Source organism: Talpa europaea (genome assembly GCF_964194135.1).
Source record: "Talpa europaea genome assembly, chromosome: 6".
In the NCBI taxonomy this organism is placed as follows: Eukaryota; Metazoa; Chordata; class Mammalia; order Eulipotyphla; family Talpidae; genus Talpa; species Talpa europaea.
In genome coordinates this window covers 37,749,915-37,774,159 of record NC_140072.1, presented here as the reverse complement: position 1 = coordinate 37,774,159, position 24,245 = coordinate 37,749,915, and the positions used below count along the sequence as shown (strand labels likewise).

The window sequence follows — 24,245 nt, the reverse complement described above, 5'->3', positions numbered from 1 at the left end:
AATGTCAGAAAGTCTCAGTTCACTTCACACAGCAGGGAATGTGTCTACCACTTGCGGAGTGTAGACTTAAACTTGTAGAAAAGGACTCTGCAGTAAGAAGAGTGGGCATCAACAGAATCCTTAAGAATGGCTGACCTAAAATTTCAGAGTCACAAGGAACTTCAGAGATGAGAAGGTCCACCCTCCTCATTTGACAGGTGAGGAATCTGCATCTCACGGTGTGGGGTGGATGACGATTACACAGCACAGGAGGTAACTGTATATGTAAGGCAGCAACTCCTACGTACGCATCCAGGTTCTTCCCACTGCTGCTCTTACCCTTCAAAAGTTGTTAAGGGCCACCACACATCCCCACATAATACTTCCATTCACTCTGTAACAAGTAGAACTGAAGAGACTAATGTCAAAACTAAGCACAGTGGCTATCAAGCCCCATCCCAACACTTCAGATCCATCTTTTCCCCAATTACTATTACAACTATTAGGTAGTATATCTCTATTTACAGCAGAGAAAATTAAGGCCCAATGTCATGTAGGTAATAAGAAGATTCCTTTCCCTTTCCAATAGTCTAATAGTCCTGTTCTTTTCCCCCATCACTAAACAAAATTAACTATAGATGTAACTGAGAACATGTTAGGAAAATCTACCAAGGCCAAATTAACTTTTATCATTCCACTGTACATCTTGGTTATGAAAAACAAACCACATGAAACCCAAAACAAATGACTTAATGATAAACCTGAAAATGCCTCTAAGTCAATTTTTTTTTCCTGAATTGTAATGCATCTCTAAAGAAGTTTTAGTTCTCTTCAATTCTCTGCTCAACTTGAATAGGAAGAAAACTGAGTCAAAGCAGGCAGGCAGAGGAACTCCAACGAATACAGGCCTCGCCATACAGTCAAGTCACAGAAGCCAGGAGAGTGAGAATCAGATACAAAAACCCAAGGTTCCAGGAAACACACCTCTGCTCCAAAGAAACACTGGCTCAGTCTAACAGGTTGGAAAAGAAGCCTGCAAGAAACGGGACCCAAGAAAAGCAGGGATGGTCAAACTTAGATAAAATAAATTCCCAACTATAAACAAGGGTTTCCACAGAAGCTGACACAGCACAAAAAGAGGGGGCAGGCCTGGAGGAGCTAAAGTGGGCAACTAAGGTGAAACTCATGTTCCAGGATTCCCTTTATCCTTCTAGAAAAGGGCTACTCTCAGTCTAGCTAAAACAGAGTGAGTGCACTTCTGCCTCAGATCAGTTAGAAACCTTGAACAGAACAGAGGCTGGTGGTCTCCAAAATTCCAGCTCCAACAGTCATTGCACTTGAGTCCCTCAAAGGCAACCAAGAGTCCCAGCAGTCACATGGGGCCATCATCATGACCCATGACCAGCAGCCTTGAACCCACAGCTGCTAAAAATAATTTCCCCCAGTTTTATTGCAAAAGAGTTGACATACATCACTGTATAAATATAAGGAGCAGAGCATGATTGATTTACATATATTGTGAAATGATTACCACAAATAGGTTCAGCTAATATCTATCTTTCCAGATAGAAACAACAGGGCAATTTTTAAATAGGACAGTGAGTCATTTCACTCCCTTCACCTGCAGAAGGCTGTTGTCTCACAGAAGGGAAAGAGCCTGGCGCAGGGGGCCGTGGGGGGGGGACCCCAGAAGCAAAGGCAGGAGCCGGCTATGCTGACACTTCTCAGAGTGAAGTAGAGCTGGGCTTCCAAGACAGTGTTCACACTCCAGGCCCATGGCAGAGCCGTACAGGGTCCCACACCAAGCTCTGCTACAGGTACTCCACATGCTCAGTCTCTGATGAGGGAAAGGAGTCAGAAAAACTTCAAGGGGACAGAAGCTACAATTCTCTTGGCCACACCGCAGGGCTTGCAGACAACGCAGCTAAAGCAAGAACTTAAGAAATGGCTCAAGGGTCCTAAAACTCCTTAACTAAATATTTCCATTTTTAAGGCCAAGGACACAAATGCCAATGTCTGTTTAAAGACAACAAAAACTGTTTTAATAAGTCAATTTAAATGCCCAGCCTAGCATATTTAAGGGGGCTCAGAGCGTACATTTAAGAATTCTAGTCCTAGATTAATTACTATAGTAATTACTAGAGTTACTCTAGATTAATTACTAGGGTAGAGTAACTTCCCTGAGGGCAAGACTCTCTTTTGCTGGCTGCCCAGAAGAGAGCCGGGTAGGAGGCCGCCCACAGTAAATACCTGTTGAATGAACATCTTTTCCAAGACTTCGTTCTCTTAAAATTCAACTGCTTAATGACCACAGTAAAAGCCAAACCAGCACTGTAACACATACAGATGACATTAGAAAGTCCTATGTCAAAAATCACTCATAGCTGGGACACACACAACCTGTCCTGCTGGATGTGGCAACTGAACCCCAAGAAACCTCGACTCCTTAAAGTTGGGTTAATATAAGTGGTTGTTTCAATGAGAAAGGCAGTGGGTGGGTTAGTTCAGACAGATAAGACCCTTAGGAAATTTCTGTAAGAAAAATAACAAAGTTGTAAGTATATTTTATTACAGGCTAAAAATATCTCCAAGTGGATAAAGGCTTCCAAGTTCACACTTAAACCTGTTTATTTCACTGCTTATTTGGAAGTAATTCTCAAGCCTAAAACAAAACTTCAAGAATTAAAATAGGACAAGGAACAGTCACATACTCTGCCAAGATTCAGATTCACCTCTAGTTAACAGCTTACCCTGTTGGCTCAATCACTGTTCTTTCTCTTGAAATATTCCACACACATTTTTTTCTCAATCATTGGAAAGGAGACCTAGTTCCACGAATAAGGATATTCTCCTCTGCAACAAGAGCGTGATCATCAACTTCAGAAAGTTTAACACATATGATACTTTTATCTAGCATTCCTATCCCAATTTTGTCATTTGACCAATAATACTTCTGAGAACATTTTGCCCCCTCCAGTCCAGAACCCAGTCCAGGCTTAGGTGTAACATATAATTATCATGTCTCCTTAGTATCCTTAACTGGGTACATTTTCACAGCGTCTCATTTATGACTGACATTTTAAAAATTCCCTGTCCACCCTTTTTGTTTAGATGGCTTTTTGATCAACCAAGTTATTTTTAATTAATAAAAAATTCTTATATCTGAAACCTTACTCAAATTTATATTTTCCATTAATTCTTAGTATTTTGCTTTGCACTTAAAATGTACACCTCTCTCCCTCTCTCTCTGAAACTAGAAGTACAGCTGACCCAATAAGCCAACCTTGTGTAATTGAAAATCCACATATAACTTATAGCTGGTTCTCTGTAGAGGCAGGTTCTGCATTCAGGGATTCCACCAAACCACTACCAATCTACGAATGTGGAACCAAAGTTAGGGAAAAAATCCACATATAAGTAGACCCACACACTTCAAAATGCCCCTGTTAATCAAAGGTCAATTGTAGTGGAAACAATGTCTGATTTATGCAGTTTCAAATAAAACTTTTCAAAATCACATTTTGCAATACTGTACATACAGCATATTGGAGTGTGTGTTCCCAAATGTTTCTGGGATTGTGATCTCTTAATGAGAATGTAGCTGCCATTCAAGTCTCTGAGATTCACCCTTCCTTCTCATTCCCACCACTGCACACACAGGCTGGCTAATAATCTTTCTGGTATAAATGGATGTTCACCTACGGGGGCTCTGGTGTTGACGCTTAGTATTTCAGGCACCATCAACACAATCAGATCTCTGGCTTTGCCAGAGAATTAAATTTATAGAAACCCAAAGAAGTTAAACATTTACTATTAGGTCATTCTAACTTAACCTTTGGCTATTCACCTACGAAGCTCAAATTTGGTTTTTGAGGTTGTAGAAGTTGTAATCAAACAAGTAGCTTTTACAGTGGGACACACAGTAAAGAAAACCTTCCAATTCCACAAAGACTCTTTGGCCCCTTTCTCCTCAAATCTAAATATTTCATTTGGATAAACGAAGATAAGCAAAAAGCTGAAAGATAAAATAGTGCTGAGGTTTTCACTGCAAGCCGCTGAAGCAGTAGCCATCTAAACTGTAGATCCAGTGAACAGCTGCATCTCCCTCACCTCATAGCAATTCCCAGATTAATCACTATTAGCTTCACCTGGTCATGAATCTGGCTCAGCTTGTTTCCTTCAACTTGCGAGATTTAGAGAACAGTGGACCTGCATCTCCATGTTTAATCAAACTCAACACGCACTGGCCAAAACAGAGGGGTGACACTCAAAGGGACTGTCCACTACTCTAGGAGTACATGCCTGCTGCCGGCTCATTGGGTTCGGAATCTCCCGGTTCTCTCGAAGCCCCAAGAGGTAGCTCTTCTAACATGAGCAGGTTACCTAAAGACAGGTGACTCTACTGATAAAGGGCTAATTGTTAACCTGTTGCTATTGTTGGTCCTTCGTGTAGATTTTAGAACATAATCCCCACATTAACAGGCAGAGCCACTATACTAGAATTAAACAGTGTCCAATTTAAAACCTAAGTTAATGTCCAAACTCTCCTTTAACTAAAAAATCTGAGAAGCTACAAGTTAAAAAAAACAAAAACCCACAGGCAGCAGGCAAGCAGGTGTGTGTGCATGCAAACAGTTTTCGGACACTGGATTTGCTAAAAAAATAATCTCTCCAATCTAATCCTTGAGTCCTTGAAAGACGGAGGATCATGCATTATATATTCTGAAAACAATCTTAATGCTTTGCTATAGTTTACATTTGTTTTTAATTATAACAGCATAACAAACTCAGAATCCATCTGACTACGCTTCTATGGTAAGTGCAATATCTAAATATCTGAGGATGAGTTATGAGGTTTCTGTTGTGCAAATACTGCTTCTCAAGGGAGAAGCTGCAAAAGTTTCTTCCAAACCTTTTTTCACTAAGCCAATCCCACTTGAAGAATGCCATCACAGTTTCTTATGACATTCCTACATCTAAACATCAGGTCACAAATGTAAAGCCTTGTTAAGTGGACACAATAATTCAGGATACCAAACTGCCTGGTGAACATTTGTAATTTTATTTGTATTTTCCATTCTAGAAATAAAACGTGTGGGTCCTGATAATATTTATAACAAAACACTATTTCAGCTGATGAAGAAATGGAGTCTGATCAAAACATTTAGCGAAGCCAGATGAGATTCCTACCAGCACTCGCCCCCTAGACAATAAAATGGTAGCAGAGGCATCCCACCCAAGCACCCCTACACAGCACCACCTGACACCAAATGCCAAACAAGTAACATTAGTCAGCTTTTCTGTTGCAAGGTGTCCTCAAAGAATTTCTTTAGCCAGGTGAAACTACTGTCCAAGGCTAGGCCAACACCCTTGGTTTCTATTTCAATTAATTAATTCTTTTGGTCATCAGTTATATTCTTTGAGGAATTTTTTTTTTTCCCAGCACTGAAACACAGTGCTTATTTCCAAAATAAAACTGCTTGGGAAAAGGCTCCTGAGGTCCCCCTAAGCTGGAGGTCCCCCTAATGCCTTATTTATTTCCTTAACTTATTTGAATCCTTTCCATTGCCCATTCACACCTGTAGATCCAGCAGTGAAAAGATCCTCTATTAGCTGACAAATAATAAATGTGCAAGAAAAACAAAAAAAAAACCCACAATAAAATCCCATTTGACTGCTGCATTCACAGGCCAGCCCCACTTTCTCACGCCGCCTTGTCTTCAGCTCCTTCTTGCCCTCTTCTGCCTGCACCCACACTGCTCTCCCCAGGTCACCTATATCAAAGTTTTTTCAGAACTGCAGAGTTAATCCTCTCCCCCCTGCCCCCCCAATTCTCCTTTTTTGAATATTCTTTTGACTTCTGGGAGACACTGCCTATTTCCTCCTGTCCCCTGACCAACCCTCAGATCCCTCTGAGCTTCCTCCTCTACAGGTTTTACAAGACAGCTCAGAGACACATCAAACTTACTGGGGTGCAAGCAGGCAGTAGGGTGGAGCAGGCAAAGGGGGCCTCCCAGCCCCCAGCGCATCTTCACTGGACTCTCTCTGGTGTCGTCTTGTAGTCTTTCCTCTCATAGCCATTCTCCGCCATCTTGCCGCACTCCGCTGCACTCTGCCTTATATGGTCAGTCTCTCAACTCAGGCGTTCCCACTTAGGCCCGCCCACACCATACTCCAGGTGTCCACCATCAGGCACGCATACCCAGGGCCCATGCTCCCAAGCGCCTCCTGCATACAAGGCTGCAGGTGACAGCCGCAGAGGCCAACCATGCAAAAGCCTGAGCATCTTCATTTACCCTACATTTACCTTGTCCAAAAGAGGTCCTCAGAGGCCACAGGGCTTTTGTACATGTTGTTTCCCCAATTCAAAAGGCTAATTCTTTGACTTTTTACCCAGCTAACACAATCCACACATTCCACAGGTCTCAGCTGTGCTCTCAGGTGCTCAGAGAAACTCTCCTTGACACTTCAACCTAAATTAGTTTCCCTGCTATTCTCTCTCACATTCCCCTGCACTTACCACCATTTATAAGTCTGTATTTTATGGCTTAAAATCCCCCCACTACTACTCCTAGCACCTTCTCTACTCTGTAGGTTCCATGAGAACAGTGTTGAATAAAATGTTCTTTTGGCTTTCCTTCTCTAAAAACAAATAATTATATGGATTTTGCAACATACTGCATGCAAATACAAACATAGTAATTACTGCTTTTGCATGTTGAGAAACTAAGACCCCAGAAGGAAAGAGTAACAATCACAGTACCATAGCAAAAGACAAAAATCAGACTTCTAACTCTAAACATATTTTCTCTCTAGAGAAAAAAAGTAAATCCAAAACAGATCTTTTAATTTGAAATAAAGTACCTGACTGGATTAGATGCACTTCTGAAAATAGATTTTAAACCTCTGTAAAACTGACACACCCCACACATGCTAGACATTTTGAAGGCTAAATATAGTAATAGGACAAATATCTGAAGCACTGGGAGCACAGGAGCAATCATGTTCCATAAGGCAATAATGTGACATTATTTTAATGTCTCTCCTGATCCCCATTACCAAAATAGAGCTGGTAACAAGGAAAAAAATGCCAAACTTTCCCAATTTTCAGATTGTCTATATTTTCTCAAAGTGCACATTAAAAAAAAGCATCTATTCTACAATACTTGTGAGAAACACAGTTCCTTCACCTTTCCCTACACTCACCTCCCAGCTCCCCAAAGGCAAGCACTTCCAATTCTTAACTGATTTTGTATTTACCTTCACATCTCCAAGGAACATGTTTACATAACTACTTCTTGAATGTTTAGATTACGCCTTGGCTTAACTTTCAGAAGTGGAGGACTGAGCTCTCTTTCACTGACCACGACCACCACTGCCACTGCCCACCAACACTTCGGCAGTAGTTGCAGTGAGGCCATGAGTCAATATTTACATTATCATAGCTGCTTCTTTAAAAACTATGAAACCTTTCCTAACCTACAAAGCTTTGTCATTTTCCCTGGCGTCCATGACTGTTCTGGAATTTCTGGCTTATTTAACTTTCTCTGTATCAATAACTTACCCACAAATTCTCTCCTAGTGCACAGATACTCCTACAATAGGTGCAAGCATATTGGGTACAACATTTCACTTCTCTTGTCTTCTGCCCTGCTCCCTTCAGAACTGAGGGGTCTCTCAGCTGTCATCCTGGGATCCCCCTTGTAGTGGGGCAGCCAGGCACAGGGGCAGGGTGGAAGGCTGGGAGGCTTGGGCCAGGCAGAGTGGGGGGCTGGGAGGCAGGCAGGCAACCAAGTTTCCCCGCCTTCCTATGAATCTTTACTCTTTCTCTGGGCTCTCTGGGGCGTTCTCTTGTGGTCTTACCTCTTCTGTAGTCCCCCGTTCGTCCTCTCGGAGCCATCCTCTGTCTGAGTGATGCCGCCCTTACATCCCTGACTTCTAGCCCCAGTGTGCACACTTACGCATGCATGCACACCCATGCTCCAGGTGTCCACAATCAGGCACGCGCCCCGCTCCCACGCTCCCAACCACCTTCTGTATCAGCACAATTAAGGCCGCAGGTGATAGTCACAGAGGCTAGTGATGTAAAAAGCCTGGTTAATTCACTTATCCTACACCCCTTCATTTTCATTCTAGGTCTGAGAATTTCTTCTTAAACAAGTAACAAAAAATATAACTATGAAGGAAAAAGAAAGTTCCATCTACAAAATACCCATAATAAAAATAAAAAGCCAAGTCATTCAGTAAGAAATTTTTAACATAGTTGAAAAGGAATACAATACATAGGGGGCCTCCCTGGTAACGCAAGGGGTTAAGATGCAATCTAGGAAGCTATCCACAGCCACTGCAGCATGAGTTCAATCCCCAGCCAGGGAGCACTGCACATGGTGCAGCAGACCTGTCCTGACTCGCCCACTGCTCCCCTCAGCAGTGTACTTCAGTCAATCTGCCTGTTCTGTTCCCCACTCTGTCTCTGGTGAATCCTCTCACCACCCCCACCTCTGGCCTGTACCCCAGTTCTTATATCTATAAATAAATCAATCTTAAAAAAAGGAATAGAATACATAGATACAAGAGAAAACAAATATTTAATAAACACACAGAAAGAGAGTCTCTGCTCTTTGAATTATAAAGGAAAAGGCAATTCAATGGCTTTGAAATACTATTTAATTGGCAAAAGTAAGATATCTGATGATCCCAAAGTAATGGCCAACTGTGGGAGCTTTTCCACACTGCTGCCAGAACTGCAAACTGGCACACAATCACTTTGGAAAATAATTTGGAATTACCTAGAAAAGTTGAAAACGCACATCCCTATGATAGAAGTTCAAAAAAATAGGGGGGGCGGATTTGTGCTGGAAATGTTATCAGATTTTCTACTCCCATTTAAAATAAATTCCTCCTTTATACATGCCACCAGAATGTGGAGCTGAGATCAAAAAACCCAATTTCTTCACAGCTAGCAAATGAATTCTTTAAAAGCTCCCAGCCTCTTGGTCATTTTCAGGGAAGAGTCCCAATTAGGCTGGAATGGCTAGCCTCCACCAGCCCGCCACCCACACACTTGTACCTGCCCTGTTTGATTCTCTAATTACAAACGCATTGCTCTTGTTATGTTCTCATTAAATGCAACTGTTGGAAACCCCAAAGCTTTCATTAATGGCTTACCAGTCCTTAAAGATGTATGTTATCTTACCTATGTAATCCTCCTGATTTATGCTCCTAAAATTAAAGTACATCCTTTATTTGTGAATTCTTTATTGTTTTTTTGGGAAACAAGACCAAAGCTTGTAAGAGTCTAGAGCCATTATCTTGGAAGTTTACACAATGCAATGGCCGCCCTATTGAGCCACTGGTGGTGGAGATGAAATCCTCATGCTCAGCTACGGAGCAGGACTCCAGTCAATGTCAGATGGACTTAGTCTAGAGAGGCAGCACCCATGCTGGGTTACACCAGTTTCCAATCTTTTGATGGAATGAGCAAGACTTGTGACCCCTAGTATCAGTTTCATCTCTTTGGTAACACTGTGACATAGTGACACAGTATCTTTGGGACACTGTTCCAAAGGCAGTAATGAATTCACTCTGGGCACAACCACTCACACTCAACACATGAACACCAAGGTGAAGTTCTTTTCTTAGGATTTAATGTGGTCAAAGATGCCCTGTACCCAAAACCTGTAAATGCCTTTCTTTTGGGCAGTACTTAGTACAAAAATGCTACTTAAATAATCTCCTAATTACACTTATAAAACACTGCACATTCTAGCAGATAAATGTATGTCTCATATCCTTCACTACAATACAAATTTCTTTACTTTTATTCTCAGAAGTCTTCCTGGTATTCATTTTTTAAAATGTTATTTTGCTTTTGTTTTTCAAGCCTACTATCAAATCTTCAATATATATTGTTTAATTCTTCTTCAATATATATTGCTTAATTCTAAGCATTATTTTAATTGGAACCCTTGTGCACTGCTGGCAGGAATGTAAAATGGTATAGCCACTATGAAAAACACTTTCTAAGTTTCTAAAGTAAACTTTATTATTGCCTTTGTCTTAAGGCTGAGTTGTAACTAAAGCTTAAAGAAACTGAATAAACTAGCCCAAGGCTTCTCAGCTCAATATCATAACCAAGGGACAGATCTTGACACCATAGCCTATGTATTCCACTATCCCAGATGGCCTCCTTTAACCCTAACTGTTTAAGAAATAAATTAACCCATAATTACTATAAATGTAATGACAGGAACAGGGGCTGAAGACAAACATTCTAAAAAGTAGAAAACGTAATTATTTTATTCAAATTACTAATTTTTAAATGCCAGTTCTCTTTGGTAGGGTTATACTACCAAAGACTGCTCATAAAATACTGGAAAACAAATCTTTCAGGCTACATCTAGGTGGTGATATTGGTCTTTAAAGTTACAATTATGCTGCTCATTCTAATGATTCACAGAACACTGGGGACAAAGTAGAGCCGCCTCCCAAAAGCAAACTTCTTGCAGTCTTTGTACTCCCAGCAATGACAACCTTTATAAGAAATATTCCCAAGGACAGAGACTGTTTCCAAGTGAACACTGTATAACTTCTTCTCTTCCCAGGCAGCAAAATCACTTCTGTAAGGGAGCACTGGAAACATCTTAGAACACTGTATTCGGCTGTACCATGTTCCAACTGGAGGAAGGTTTCCCTGCTGCCACTTTTCCAGACCACTCCAAGGCCACCTGAGAAGTGCCTGCCATTACCCCTCTCCCTCAGAGGGAGCTACAAAAAGAAGACAGAAGGAGGTCTTTACTTCCCACCCAACCCCTCCAGCTTTTCAGCAAAGTGCCAGGTAAACAGGAAGATGAAAAAGGACAGGAGATATTCCTGTTCCTGTGAACAGGTCAGCCTCAGTAAGAAAAGCTGGACCTTCACTCCCACCCAACTTTAAAAAGTGGGACCCATCATTTATGCATGTATTTATCAATTTATTCATCCTACAAATGTTTATTGAGCATATCCTATGTGGCGCCATCATAAAGGTGTTGTCAAAGAACAGACATTGGAGCAGGGGAGGGAAGCAATGAACATAAAAAGGTATATACTAGAAAATAAGAGTTATGATGAAAATAAAACTGGAGATTCATACAGTGTGAGAGAGAGAGAGAGAGTGTGTGTGTGTGTGTGTGTATGCAGGAAGACAAATAATCCTTAATGAAACAAAACCTTCTATTTCTGAGGATGGGAAATAAACATGAGAGATTATTTTATGTACCAATAGAGATCTCACATATTTAAGCTCCTACTATCTAGTAACAAATTCAGCATCAAAATAAAAGAGAAACTCCTTCACTAGTACTTCCTTAACCGTGTCTACTTGCCTCTCTCCAAAGAAAAGTCTGAAACCAGTCGAAATGCACATCATCTTCGCCCCCATTATTTTTATGGATAAACTCAGTCTGTTTTAAAGCTTTAAAAAGAAATTGCTAAAAATCTGCCAAATTAGATTCCTACATTTTCTAAGAACCACCACCAGCAAAGCGCTCTCCTCTCTATCACATTAGTCTTGATTTTACAACATTCTTAAGTGCCCCGTTAAAACCAGCCCGTTGGTGGGTGTGGTAATTCAGGGTTGCTCAACAGCATGCCCATGTCATTTGCTTCCCAGCTAAATGTCCGAAGGTAAAGCGTACAGCTGCTGAGGAAATGTCATTCTTTCACAAGCAATTGGAGATCTGGGTCTCCAAGACATAAGGCAGTGTCATCCATCTTTTTGCAGGATTTTTCCTACCTCTTTTTGGTTGATCTGAATGCCTTTAAGAATAAGAAAACTGGGCCTCCCCGGTGGCGCAGCGGTTGAGCGCTGGGTTGCGAAGTTGCCCGCAGCCTCTGCAACGCCGGTTCGAACCCCGGCTGTTCCCCGGCCACCAGAGGAGGATCCCACATGGCGCGCAGACCTCTCCTGCCGCCCGCTGCTCCCCTCAGCAGTGTACTTCGGTCCTTCTGCCTGCTCTGCTCCCTGCTCTGGCTCTGGTGAATTCTCTCACCCTCCCGGGCTTCTGACTGTACCCAGTGCTTGTATAAATAAATTAATTAATTAAAAAAAAGAATAAGAAAACTACACATTCACTGTAAGTCCAAAGCAAATACCAAATAAGGCCAAAGCCACAGGTACAATGACAACATAAGACCTGCTTGATTTGGGAATACAATAGGAAGGGGAAGGCTTCATTTTCAGTTCATCACAGACAGGCTCTGGACAACAAAGCCAGACTCTCCAGGGGGAAAACTGGCCTCTCCATAAAGCATCATGTTTTACCCTCCTTGTCTTCCCTGCTAGATGGTATATAACCTTAAGTCTTTCCCAAAGTAACCACAAGAACATTTCAGACTCAGTATGCAGCAGTGCCCCAAGTTAATAAGAGTGCCTGCTGGACAAATGTACCTCCCTTTTCACAAATCTTCAGGCCTTGTTTTCACTGTCTACTAAGGAAGACCACTTAGAGGCCGGTGCTATGCTTAACACACAAAAAAACTGCATTCAAGTGACGCGGGAACAAACGCCTCCTCTGACTCCTTTTTTCTGGTGGGTGACAAGGTACCACCAACCTCCATTTTCCAAGAGCTACAACATCAGGTGCCAGTGTACTGTTCAGGGGCACACCAAGTCTCTATAGCCTCCTGCCCCTACATTAACTCCCTCCCTACAGCTCAAAACAGCTCCCAGAGAAAGCCCACCTGCTGCCCACTTGTCACCACCGCTCACTCTGAACCAGGGGTCAATCCACTCCTCTTCCCACTATACCTCCATTCCTTCCATGCAATAATCTACCAACCCCTACCCACTCCAGCTACCCTACTCCAGCTAACCCCCACCCACCCCCTATTGCAGCTCAATGAAGTTTATTCTTAACCAATCCAACTGCTAGCTTTCTCTCCTTCCCAGTCAGAAGCACCGAAAGGACGATTCTCCTTGTAACTGGTCCCGCTGTCTCAGGGCTTATTGATCACATTCCCCACTACACTTTACTCCAGTAGGGCCCCCTGCGTAAGAGGCAGGCAGCAGCCGCCAACAATGAACCTGGGGCACATAGCTCTGTCCCTTGACCTCTCGGGCCTTGGTCTCCTCAGTATAAGGCCGAAGGTGATGGAAAGATAGAAAGTCCCTTTTATTCCAAACTTTGAAAATCCCATACAGCCTTCCTAGATGCAACTAAAAAGGCTGATAAATTGTTCCTTCATTGATCTGTTTAAACAGGTGTCCCAGTTAATGGAAGTTGTCCTCAATTTTTCCAAATTCTTGCTTTCCCATGAGCTTTGGATCATAACTTTTAGAGGGGAAAATGCTGTTTTTCTTAAATTTTACATGCCTTTCTTTTTTCCTCCTGTCATTCCTTGGAAGAAAGTGAAAGGGGGTGGAGGTGGGAGAGAAACTGACCTGCTTGATTTCGCTACTAAGATCACAAGCTTGGAATTGATACTCGGTTCCGACCCAGCCTGCCCACACGCCAGACTATCCTGGATCGCCAGGTCGTCCTGAGGTTCGCCAGCGGACGGGCCGGGCGACCCCAGCCGCTACACCATGCGGAGCGCTCTGGGCGCCTCCAAACAGCCGAGGCGCGTTGGCCAGGGCGCACCCCCAGTCACCTGGCACCGCACCCCGGCCGGCGCCCCGGGCCCTGGTTCCCTCGGGTCAGGCTCCAGCCGATGTCTCTCCTCTCTCCGAGCCAAGTCTGGCCTCCAGGCTGTCTCTGGATCAGGCGACGACGGCACCTGCCTTGCCTGGAAAACACGCACTAGCTCTCGAGACGCTTTTGCCACAACCTCGACGGGCACTGGCAAGAGAAATGCAGAAGAAAGGAAAACAAGCCCGAGGCAGGGCCGGCTCGGCCCGGCGTCTCCCACGAAATCGCCACCTGCTATTGCAGCACGGGGCTGGGAGCCGAGGGCCCGGCGGGGAGCTAGGTTCGGGGCCCGCCCGCCCGCCCAGGCGCGCCCCTTACCCGTGAGGCGACCGCCCCCCTCGCCGTGCCCTCGGCGCCGCTGCAGGATGAAGTAGCAGCTGCTCTTCTGAGTCACCCAGAGCTTCAGGGCGTTCTTCAGCAGCACCTCCTCGGGCTTGAGCCACATCGCAGCGTCCGGCCGCGCCCGCGGGCCCCGACTCACATCGCCCCCGCCGCCCGCCGCGCCGGGCCGAGCCTGCTCGGGAAAAGGTGGCGGCGGCGGGAACCGCAGCCAGCCGGTGCCCGGCGCAGGGAGAGTCCCGGGAGCGCGGCGGGCGAAGCTCGCGCAGCCCGCGCGCAGGCCCCGCCCCGGCCCCGCCCCCAGGCCGTCCGGCCCCCGCCCCCAGCCCCGCCCCCTCCGCCCCCACTCCCACCGCCCCCCCTCCACCCGCTCCCGCGGCGCCGCTGGGGTTTCCGAATCCCAGCCGCTCCCGCGCACAGTTCCGGAGTGGAGGGAGGAAGTCCTATCCCGGCTGCCAGGCCCCCCTCTTCTCCCTGCGGCGCTCGCTGGGGCGCGGCGGCTCTTCTCCCCTCCTCCGCCCCTCCCGGGAGGGCGCTCAGGATCGCAGTTGTCACCCTGCACCTTATCCTAAGAAGAGGAGGAGATGGGGAAAAGATTTTTGTTCTCCCAGCTGCAGGTTTCCCAACCTAGGGCACCTCTCTTTGGGGGAACAGAATGCATGCCAGAAAATCCAGGTGTGTTTGGAATAACAAACCATTTAACTAACAAAAAGACAGTCTTACAAATAAAAAGAATAACATTAAAAAATGTTAAACAATACTTTCCCAATGTTTTTAATGCTTAGCACATTTTTTTTTAAAGATTTATTTATTTATGCATACAAGAACTGGGGTACAGGCCAGAGGCATGGGGGGGTGAAAGGAGTCACCAGAGACAGAGTGGGGAACAGAATAGGCAGATTGACTGAAATGCACTGCTGAGGGGACCAGCGGGCGAGTCAGCAGAGGTCTGCTGCGCCATGTGGGTAGCTCTCTGGTGGGGGATCAAACTTGTGCAGCAGTGTCTGTGGATAGATTCATAGGTTACATCTTAACCCCTTGTGCCACCAAGGAAGCCCTACTTAGCACATGTTTTTGATGGTCTCATAAGGGATCCCACCAAGGGCTGAAAGGGCTGGTGGTGTAGGGCCCTAAGGCTGATAACAGAAAAAGCTCAACCTGAGAGACACCCCGCCCCACCTCCCTGTGGGGCATGGAAGGGATGGCCATACTACACAGGGATGGAACCAGCCACGATTGTTCCAAGAGAACTGAATGCTAGGAAATGAAGGAGTAGGTGATAGTCGAGGAAAGCTATAGGAATGCAGAGGGGATTTTGAAAAATAAGTATTTACTCAAAGATGTAGAAATAGATGCACGTCCTGGCCTTGAACAGCCTTGGGGCCTCCTAGCAAACTCCGTAGCAAGGCAGTTAAATCTCACTTTAGCAAGAGGAAAGAAAAAAAACGACCAAAATGTCCCTCCGGTTTTAAAAGAGAGATGTCTGATAAAGCATGACTGTTAATCAGGACAGAACTGGGAAGTAAATTAAACCCCCCACAGGACGGCCAGAAACAGTGAAACCTCTTTACTGTAATTACACAGAGGAATCTGTTTGCAGAGGATCAGCCGAGATCACTTCAGAAAGCAGAACCTGACCTGACAGGTAAGAAGCCATGTACAAACCCTGGGCCAAGGACAGCTAGGGCCAAGCAAGCCTCTGGTCCAGCACTGGCAGGCCCCTGACAGATATCCTCTGAGCACACTGCGGAAGGAAGTCAGCTATAATCAAGAGGATTTGGATGCACCAGAGCAGAGAGGTCAGGAATGACAAGAAAATATTCCTTCCAGAAATAGTCTCCAGCACCTCCTCCTCTAAGACATGCAGCAGGCCCTAGCATGGCAGAGGTGACTGGGAGGTGGGCCATGCTTTGAAGAACTTCAGAGTGGGAACAGTGGGAATGCACAAAATGAAGAGTCTGTTCCACAGGGAGGGAATTGAGAAAGCCTCACAGAATAGTGGATGCTTGACTGGACATTAGACAATGAGTATGTGTTTACCATGAAGAAAAATCAGGGAAGGCATGTCTAGTAAAGGCACCAGCCCATGTAACAATACAGTTAAGGGCCTGCCTCTAGAGCAACATTCCTAAGGCAACATTCCTTCCTGCTGCTAGTTAGTTGAATGACCTCGAACTTGGATAAGATACAAATGTCAGTGAGCCTCAGTCTACTCAACTATAAAACTGGATAATCACAGTATCTCCTTTATAGGTACTAACTAGTGTGTAATATATTTAGGCACTTGGAACACATAAGCACTCAATAAATGTCAGCTATGACTAGTAAATGTGTAAAAGTCCCTGGAAACAAAGCAATTTCTATACACACTTAGCCATAGTTAAACATTATTAAGCTCTTATTGTCTGCCAAATATAAAATATGACAAGACACATGGAAGGAGGTATATGAAAGCAGTTATGAGAAGAGAAGGGGACTGTGAGGTGCTACTGTGTCCTGGTCTCTATTCTTCCCACCCAGAGACTCCTGCCTCTGCCTCCCATTAGCCAAGTCAAATAGGACCCAAAAGACAAGGGAACCCAGAGAATGACCTCTGCAGAGGTCAGTCTACTAGGCACAGACAAGGTGGTCAAGACTGGAGAGGTGATCTGGAAGGGGCAATGTGGGGCGAATGCCCAGCACATGTGGTTCTAGTTTCCTACTATCTCTCATCTCTGGGTACTTATTACCCCTTTTTGGTGTTATGGGTTGAATTGTGTCCCTGAAAAGTTATATGATGAAGCCCTAATCTCAGCACCTTAGTGTGTGACCTTTTTTGAAAATAGGCCCATGGCAAATGTAACTAGTTAAGTGACAATGATGTCCTTAAGATGGGCCCTAACCCAGCATTACTGGTATCTTTGTAATAAGGGGAAATTTGGATATAGACACATACATGTCTAGACTGTGAAGACATGTGGACTTGAGTTATGCTGTCACAAACAAAGGAACTTCCAGAAGCTAGGAAAGAAGCCTGGAACAGATCCTTCCCCCACCACCCTCAGAAGGGTGAGGGTGCTGACACTTTGATCTCAAACTTCCAGGCTTCAGAACTGTGAGACAGTGTCTGCTGTTTAAGTGACATATGTGTGTTACTTTGTTTTGGCGGTGCTAGCAAACTAATACAGTTGGCTATTTAATCTTGCTCATACCTGTTCAGTAGCAAGTCTCTTGAATGGTTCCAAGTTGGATTCTGTTTCCAGTCAAGACTAGAACTGACTCCGAGAATGATCCCATGAAACACAGTTCTTCAACATGACAATCTGAGCTGGAAAATCTTGTCAATGTGTATTGAAGGCTGCACCTCCGGCTTACACCCCAGTTTTTCTATGCATTAATAAATAAATTAATCTTAAAAGAAAAAAGGAATCCAGATTATTAAACCAAGGAGGATGAAACATAAGGTTGCATTCAACAAAATTTATGAATTATAATCCACTAACCCAGGACTCATTATGAAATGTGTTACCTTCAGCACAGTAAGTGGCTCTAAATTTTGCTTCCTTGGTTTATTGAAATGTAAATTTAACAATGGCCTATAATCAGTGAGGTTGACTGCTAAAATGTCACTGGCATTTTGTAGGTAAAACTAAGAAAAGTGTGACGGCTCAGCAGCTTGGTATGTTTGAGTGGATATATTATATGCAACCAACTCAGCCAGTACCCTACAACCACATAACACCCCTGGCCATCAGCACCCCCACACACAATCATGACATGCACCTTCATCAAGATGTTTTTTGCATCTCAGAGAAAAGTTGTAATGTGAGAAATCATGTCAAGTGGCAATGATTGTGAGTCTATACTTGTGCCAAGGAAAATTTCACAGTTAGGAAATGTACAAATGAGCTGTGCCCTGTCCCATATTCTTTCCCTAGTTTACAACTAGTTTGTTTCACTTCTTTATAAGACAGAAAACCTATACTAATAGTCTTCACAAAATATATACTCCTTTAATTTACACCATAATAGTACTAAAACACAGGACAAAACCTTGAAACAGTCTCTAGCACGGAAAGAGTACTGATCCACAGCCAATCTAGAATCTGCATTCTATTTCAATAATGAACTTCTTAAGAGAAAGAGGATTTTAGTAAACAAAAAGGACCTTCATAAACTGGAATCCTACCAAAGTACAAGTAACACTATTTTTACCGAGAGTCCAGGATTTGACCTAAAAATGTTTTTTTTACCATATCCACCACTGAACTCCTCCTACATCCTAGTATGATTTCTGATTGTTATTCCCCAAATATTGTGAATCTTCTGCTTGTACTTCTTCACACCTGTTGATGATAATAAAGGCCCACTTTCAAAGAAAGCTACAATTAAAGACCCAGTTTGAAGGGTATAATCTGACAAATAGAAAAAGGCCTATGTTAAGGAATATCACCACACTATTTTAGAGCACCCAGGGTACAAAGAAAATCCTAAAACCTATCCAAAGGAAGAAACAGATCACAAACAAAAGATTAGGAATGATAAAAATATACTTCTCAACAATTACATTGGAAACTAGAAGACAAAATGTTCAAAAATCTGAGGGAGAATGACTTTAAACTAGGAGTTCCTCACCTAACTAAACTATGTTTTTTAAATAATTTTTAAGATTTATTTATTTATGCATACAAGAGCTGAGGTACAGGCCAGAGATGCAGGGGGGTGAGAGGATTCACCAGAGAGACAGCAGGGAGTAAAGCTGGCAGACGACCGAAATACACTGCTTTGTTCGTAGGGTTCCAGAGACCTCCAAAAAAGGTGAAAAAGCTTGCTTCCATTGGCAGGACTGGACAGCCCAGCCAATGAAAAGTCCCTGGTACCCTCAAAAAGAGGAAAGCCCAGGTGGAGTCTAATGAGACCAACTTGTTCCTAAAGCCTACACGGACCGAATGTCAACAGTTCACTCTAAATCCTATATGAAGTATTCCAACGAAGCCAACTAAAATTGCTGCTTAGTTATTCTGCCCTGTGATTTTATGCAAAAATAGGCAATATGGTTTAAAAGTAAATTTAGTTTACAAACTTTTGCTATGCTATTCAAAAACTTTGGAATCAAGGTTAAAAAATTTTATTTTTACATAAGTTAAACCATTTTAAAATTTTTTTTCCTGTAACTTTGATATATTTACTGTCTTGTTCTGGCTAATGCCTCCAAATGTTTTCTTTCGGCTTGGACTGATGAACTGTTTTTCCAGGACTGGAGGACTTTTGCTTTCCACAATGGATAATACCTGGAGGGACTGGTTTTCTTTCACACTGAAACCCTAAAAAATTTTCATCTGAAACTATATCCCAGCATCCATATGTTTGATCTTCACCACCATGGAAATGGTGACAAAAAGTGAAAGGGGGGAACTGTTAGGGGGAAATGATGTCCTGAGCTAATCCCATACAGGCTTTGTGGACTCCACCCCCACTCCAGACTAAAGCCATCAAGACATTGGGAAAGACAAATCCCGTCACCACCAAAGGGAAGGTGGCTGGGACCTGAGGGTGGAGTTAAGCAGCCAGGTTGGGTATAAAAACCAAACACGTGGACCTTGGGGGGGCTCGCTATCGCTAGCCTCGCTGCTTCACGGCTCCTGGCTTGCGTCCAGCTCTCAGGGTGCCATTTTGGGATTCCTGATCAGCGGATCGGGTAGGACTCATTTAAAACTTTGTCTCCCACTTTTCTCCCTGAGCTGTACATTTCCTCATTTCCCCTTCCCTTGTAAATAAACCTTTTATTAACCTTTCACGTGTACCTGCAGTAGAGCATTGATAAGTCCTTTTAAGCGCGTGGGTGAGGACCCACAGTCAGGCACCCTGTTTTGTATCGGGGTTGCTCTACAACAAGGGGAGCAGCAGGAGAGGTCTGCTTCGCCATGTGGGTTGCTCCCTGGCCAGCCGGGATTGAACCCACGCTGCAGAGGCTGCAGATTTGCTTCACAGTGCGGTGCTTAACCCCCTGTGCCACCATTAACCAAACTATTAATAGGTATGATTTGTTAATCAAATAAAGGCATTTTCAAATATTTAATAAATAAAACTTTCTTGTCAAGTATATTTTCTCAGGAATACTGAGAATGTAAAATGTGGGAATAAATCAAGAAAAGTTAGAGTCAAGAAGCAGAGGACTTAACCCAGGAAAGGGACAAAGTCAAGTCTTCCTAGGGTCAAGGTGAGTCCCAGTGCAGGTAGCCTGAGGGCAGCAGGAGAGTTAGGAGCATGCAAGATTATCTGATTGGGAGGAACTGGCTTGAGAGAACTGTAACTCTGAAAGAGAGTTTACCAAAGAATTTGAATACATAGAAAAACTAAGCAAAATGTTTAACATGAGGAAATATTTAAATATTATGTGATGCATATTTCATGAAGATCTGCTTCACAGGAATACCAAGGAAGAAGTCCCCAATGTGGGATAGGGCTAGCAGCACAAGTGTCAACTTTTAAAGAGCTCATGAATGTTGGGCGTTTTACAACAGGAGGGGTTAGGCAATTTTCAAAGATCATTAGCCAATATCTTTTAGGTCTGAGATTTTGAATTAATTCTTTCTAAGAAAAAAAAGCAGGGCTGGCAGAAAAGTCAATATAAAGTGGAATTCAGGGTTAGGGGCTTTGTGTAGTATCTGGAGAGGAAAAGCTGTTTACCTACATGTCCTCTGTTTCTAATCCTGGAGGTGTTGCGCACTTGGGGTAAATTTCATTTGGAGATCTCCAAAAAGCTGGGCATTCCACTAAGAGTCAGTGGGCTTTTTTAGGTGAGAAATATTTGCTTAGGAGTACTTAGTATGGTCCTTTCCAACAGAGTTAGAGGAAATCCTTGAGCTGGTGGTATTTCCAATATAAAATCACTAGACTGTAGGTCATGATGTTTGATGTCCTCATCTCCTGGCAGTGTACTGTGGAAGGAATCTCTTACTGGCTTAGTGTTATCAGTGAGAGTCTTAAGTTCCTGGCCACAATGGAGAACATCACCTTTGAAAAGAGTTGGTTCATAAGCCCCTTTATTCAAGTTCATAGACATTCTGGCAATAATTTGAAAGGGGGACAACTAATGTTTGCCCAAAAGAGTGGATTGTAGGTAACATAGAACCAATGCATTTGGCCAACTTAAATTATACTCTATTTAACATGGCTAGCCGGGTTTTTATTATTCCTGTAGTGCATTCTACTAACACAGAAGACTGGGGGTGATATGCACATATAACGAACATGGGGGAAATACACCCTACACACTGAGATCTCTTAGTTTTCATTTAGAATTTTAGCCATGAATCTCTTTGCTTAGTCCCATAGTTCTGTGCACCAAGTAAACAAATTTGGGGAACCCAAAAGTTCCTCTTTTGGATAATTAAGTCTCAACTCAATTTGGACTAATTTAATTCATTTGGAAAGGATTCTGCAAGAGGAAGATCCATAAATATTCAACATAGAGCTTGTATGTGTGACAGGTGGGGGCCTATCATTCCCAACCCTCTTTGAGCACAATCTACCCACTTTCTTAAACCCAAATCTCCCACTGTTTGGTGGAGACAGAATTGGAGTACTCACTGAAAACCCTTGTACTCGAACCTGGGAGCCAAATGTCCCACAAAGGCAGAGGAGGTGGAAACATTTCCTCATGAGAAAGAGGAAAGCTGTAGACAAAGGCAAAAAGGAAAAAGATGGCCTCCAAATAAAGGTATAAACATCCATGAAAGGGCAGGAGGTTCATATCCAGAAGCACTCACCACCACAATTCAGCACACAGAGGAGACAACCCAACTCAGTGGGCTGTGTGGGGAGAACAGCAGCGAGAGCCACAGTACTGCTGGGATGTGCTGAGGCTGGTCACTCTGGATCCTGCCAACTACACCGAGAACTGTCACCCAGAGGATGCCTAAGTCTGGTCAAGTTACAGCCACTGTGTTACAGCTTCAGAGGTACAGCCTATGTGTCAAAGCAGAAGTGTTACAGCTCTTCTGTTTTGGCTGTGGTGTTACAGCTCTTCTGTCTTAGCTGTGGTATTACAGTCCTCACGTTTTAGCAGCTGTGCTAAAGATGTTGCTACACAGCTCAAGTATTACAGAAGTATTACTGCTCACTTGTTATAGCTCAAATAATATAGTAAATGGGGTATTTGGAATGGGGAAGTAAGGGGAGGCAGTGGTTCAGGACAGAAGTCCAGGGCATATTGACTCAAGGAGCACTGGAGCTCAGTGTCCCCGGGAGCTCAGCATTAGTGCTTATAAAGACAGAAGGGATGGATTTGGACCTAATTTATGCAAATGAGATTTTCAGTTAGTGGAATTCTGATAGTTGGAAATTTTGTCAAGGGGTGATTTGTTGAATTCAACCTTAGGCATGTCTTGCCTGTGTGGTTTCATTTTATTCTAGGCTGTGGACACATCCATGCGTGCCCCAACAGGCCTGGGCTCCTGGCACCTGGACATACCTGACCCTCAAGAACCTCACCCCTCTGTTTGGTTGTTCCCCAGATTGGAGAGGATTCCATGTTTTTTTTATCTTTTTTCTTTTACTTATCACTAGATATCATAAACTTGTAGCTTCAATAACTGCTGGCAGGGCTGGTTTCTGGTAAGTCTTCTCGGCCTGCAGATGGTCACCTTCCGCTGTGTCCTCACAACACCTTTTCTCATGGGCACTGCCTTGCAGGTAACTCTCCTTCTTCTTCTAGCATCACTCATATTGGAATAGAACCTAGCCACATGATAGTTACATTCTGAAATACTGGGGGTTAGGACTTCAAATAAGTTTGGTGTGTGAGGGTCAGGGGACTACATTCCATCCATAACACATGGTAAAAACTGGAACACTACAAAATTATACACGTTGAAAAATACATCACCCATCCACTCTGCTTCCAGTCTCATGTCCTGAAATCCACATTATCACTGCATTTTACATGCTTCTCAATTTAAGTTCCTTGAAGGCTGAGACTATGTAGTGTAGACATTGCAAAAAGAAGCTATGGGCCCGGTGATCTGGCCTGCAGAGAGAGGTGGGAGCCAGATCCTAGAGGCAAACCTTTCTCTCCCTACCTAAGTGCCTCCCAGAAGGCATGAGGACAGGAGTCTTGCTGTTTGCTGAGAACACATCTCTGGGTGCAGCTATGAGCAGAGAAAAAAAAAAAATGGGAGGAATCATCATCCTATAGAGCTCATCATGCAGAGAAGAAGGAAAAAGACCAAGGAAACAAACAAAACCCAAATTAAGTGGTCTGGAGATGTCCCAGTGTACTTTAAACTAGTGGACAAAATATGTTGGCTACTATATTTACATTTTGAAAATTCTTTAAATTTATCACTACCTAAACTATCTAAATTTTTAAATAATATCTTTTGGAGCTGTAATTCACATATCATAAAATTCATCTTTTGAAAGTATTCAATATAGTGTTTTTTAGTACAATCACAAGGTCATACAAATATCACCATCACTATCTAATTCTGGAATGTTTTTATTAGACGTTCTGAAAGAAAACTAGTTCTCATTCGAGCCATTCCATTCCCCATTTCTCCTAGCTGGTGACAACCACTAATCTCCTTTCAGCAGATTTGCCTGTTCTGGACATTTCATCTAAATGAACTCATATGATCTGTGGCTTTTGTGTCTGGCTTCTTTCACTTAGCATGATGTTTTCAAATATTATCTACACTGTAGTATGTATCAGTATTTCACTGCTTTTTTATAACACCTATTATATGGACATACCAAAATTTTTTTATCAGTTGATGGACACTTGGGTTATTTCCACTTGTTGGCTATCATGAATAATGCTGCTATGAACATTCACATGCAAGTTTTTTCATGGACCTGTTTTCAGTTCTCTTTATGTATATAGCTGAGAGTGGAATTGCTGGGTCAAATGGAAACTCTGTTTACCTTTTTGAGGAACCATAAAGCTATTTTCCATACCAGTTGCATTATTTTGTATCTCTATCTGCAACATCTGATAGTTCCAATTTCTTCCTATTAATCCTTCTTTTTTTTTTAAATAATAAATTTTATTTTTATATTCCCCATACAATTGCAACCCCCCAATTCTGACCCCAATCCCTCCCCTCCCGCCCCCCACCCCCCAAAAAGTGTCTCTGGTTCATAGTTTTTTGTTGATTTTGATTTTCACTTTCTTATAGTTATTCATTTTCCTGGTCCCTTATTTAAGTTTTCTAGATTCCTGCTATGAGTGAGACCATCCGGTATTTTTCTTTTTCTTTTTGGCTTATTTCGCTG

At 43.2% G+C, this 24,245-nt stretch overlaps 1 protein-coding gene across 2 annotated transcripts in view; it reads right to left on the bottom strand.

Moving 5' to 3' along the window:
* The window catches only part of TBC1D8 (TBC1 domain family member 8), a gene marked incomplete at both ends in the record, with an annotated part of 105,689 nt that extends 91,595 nt beyond the window's left edge, over nt 1-14,094 (bottom strand). For both annotated transcript variants that reach the window (XM_084235951.1, XM_084235952.1), the window contains one exon: nt 13,968-14,094. In XM_084235951.1, coding sequence (XP_084092077.1) covers nt 13,968-14,094 — 127 coding nt within the window. The remainder of the gene's footprint in view (nt 1-13,967) is intronic.
* Between the last annotated feature and the right edge of the window lie 10,151 nt (nt 14,095-24,245).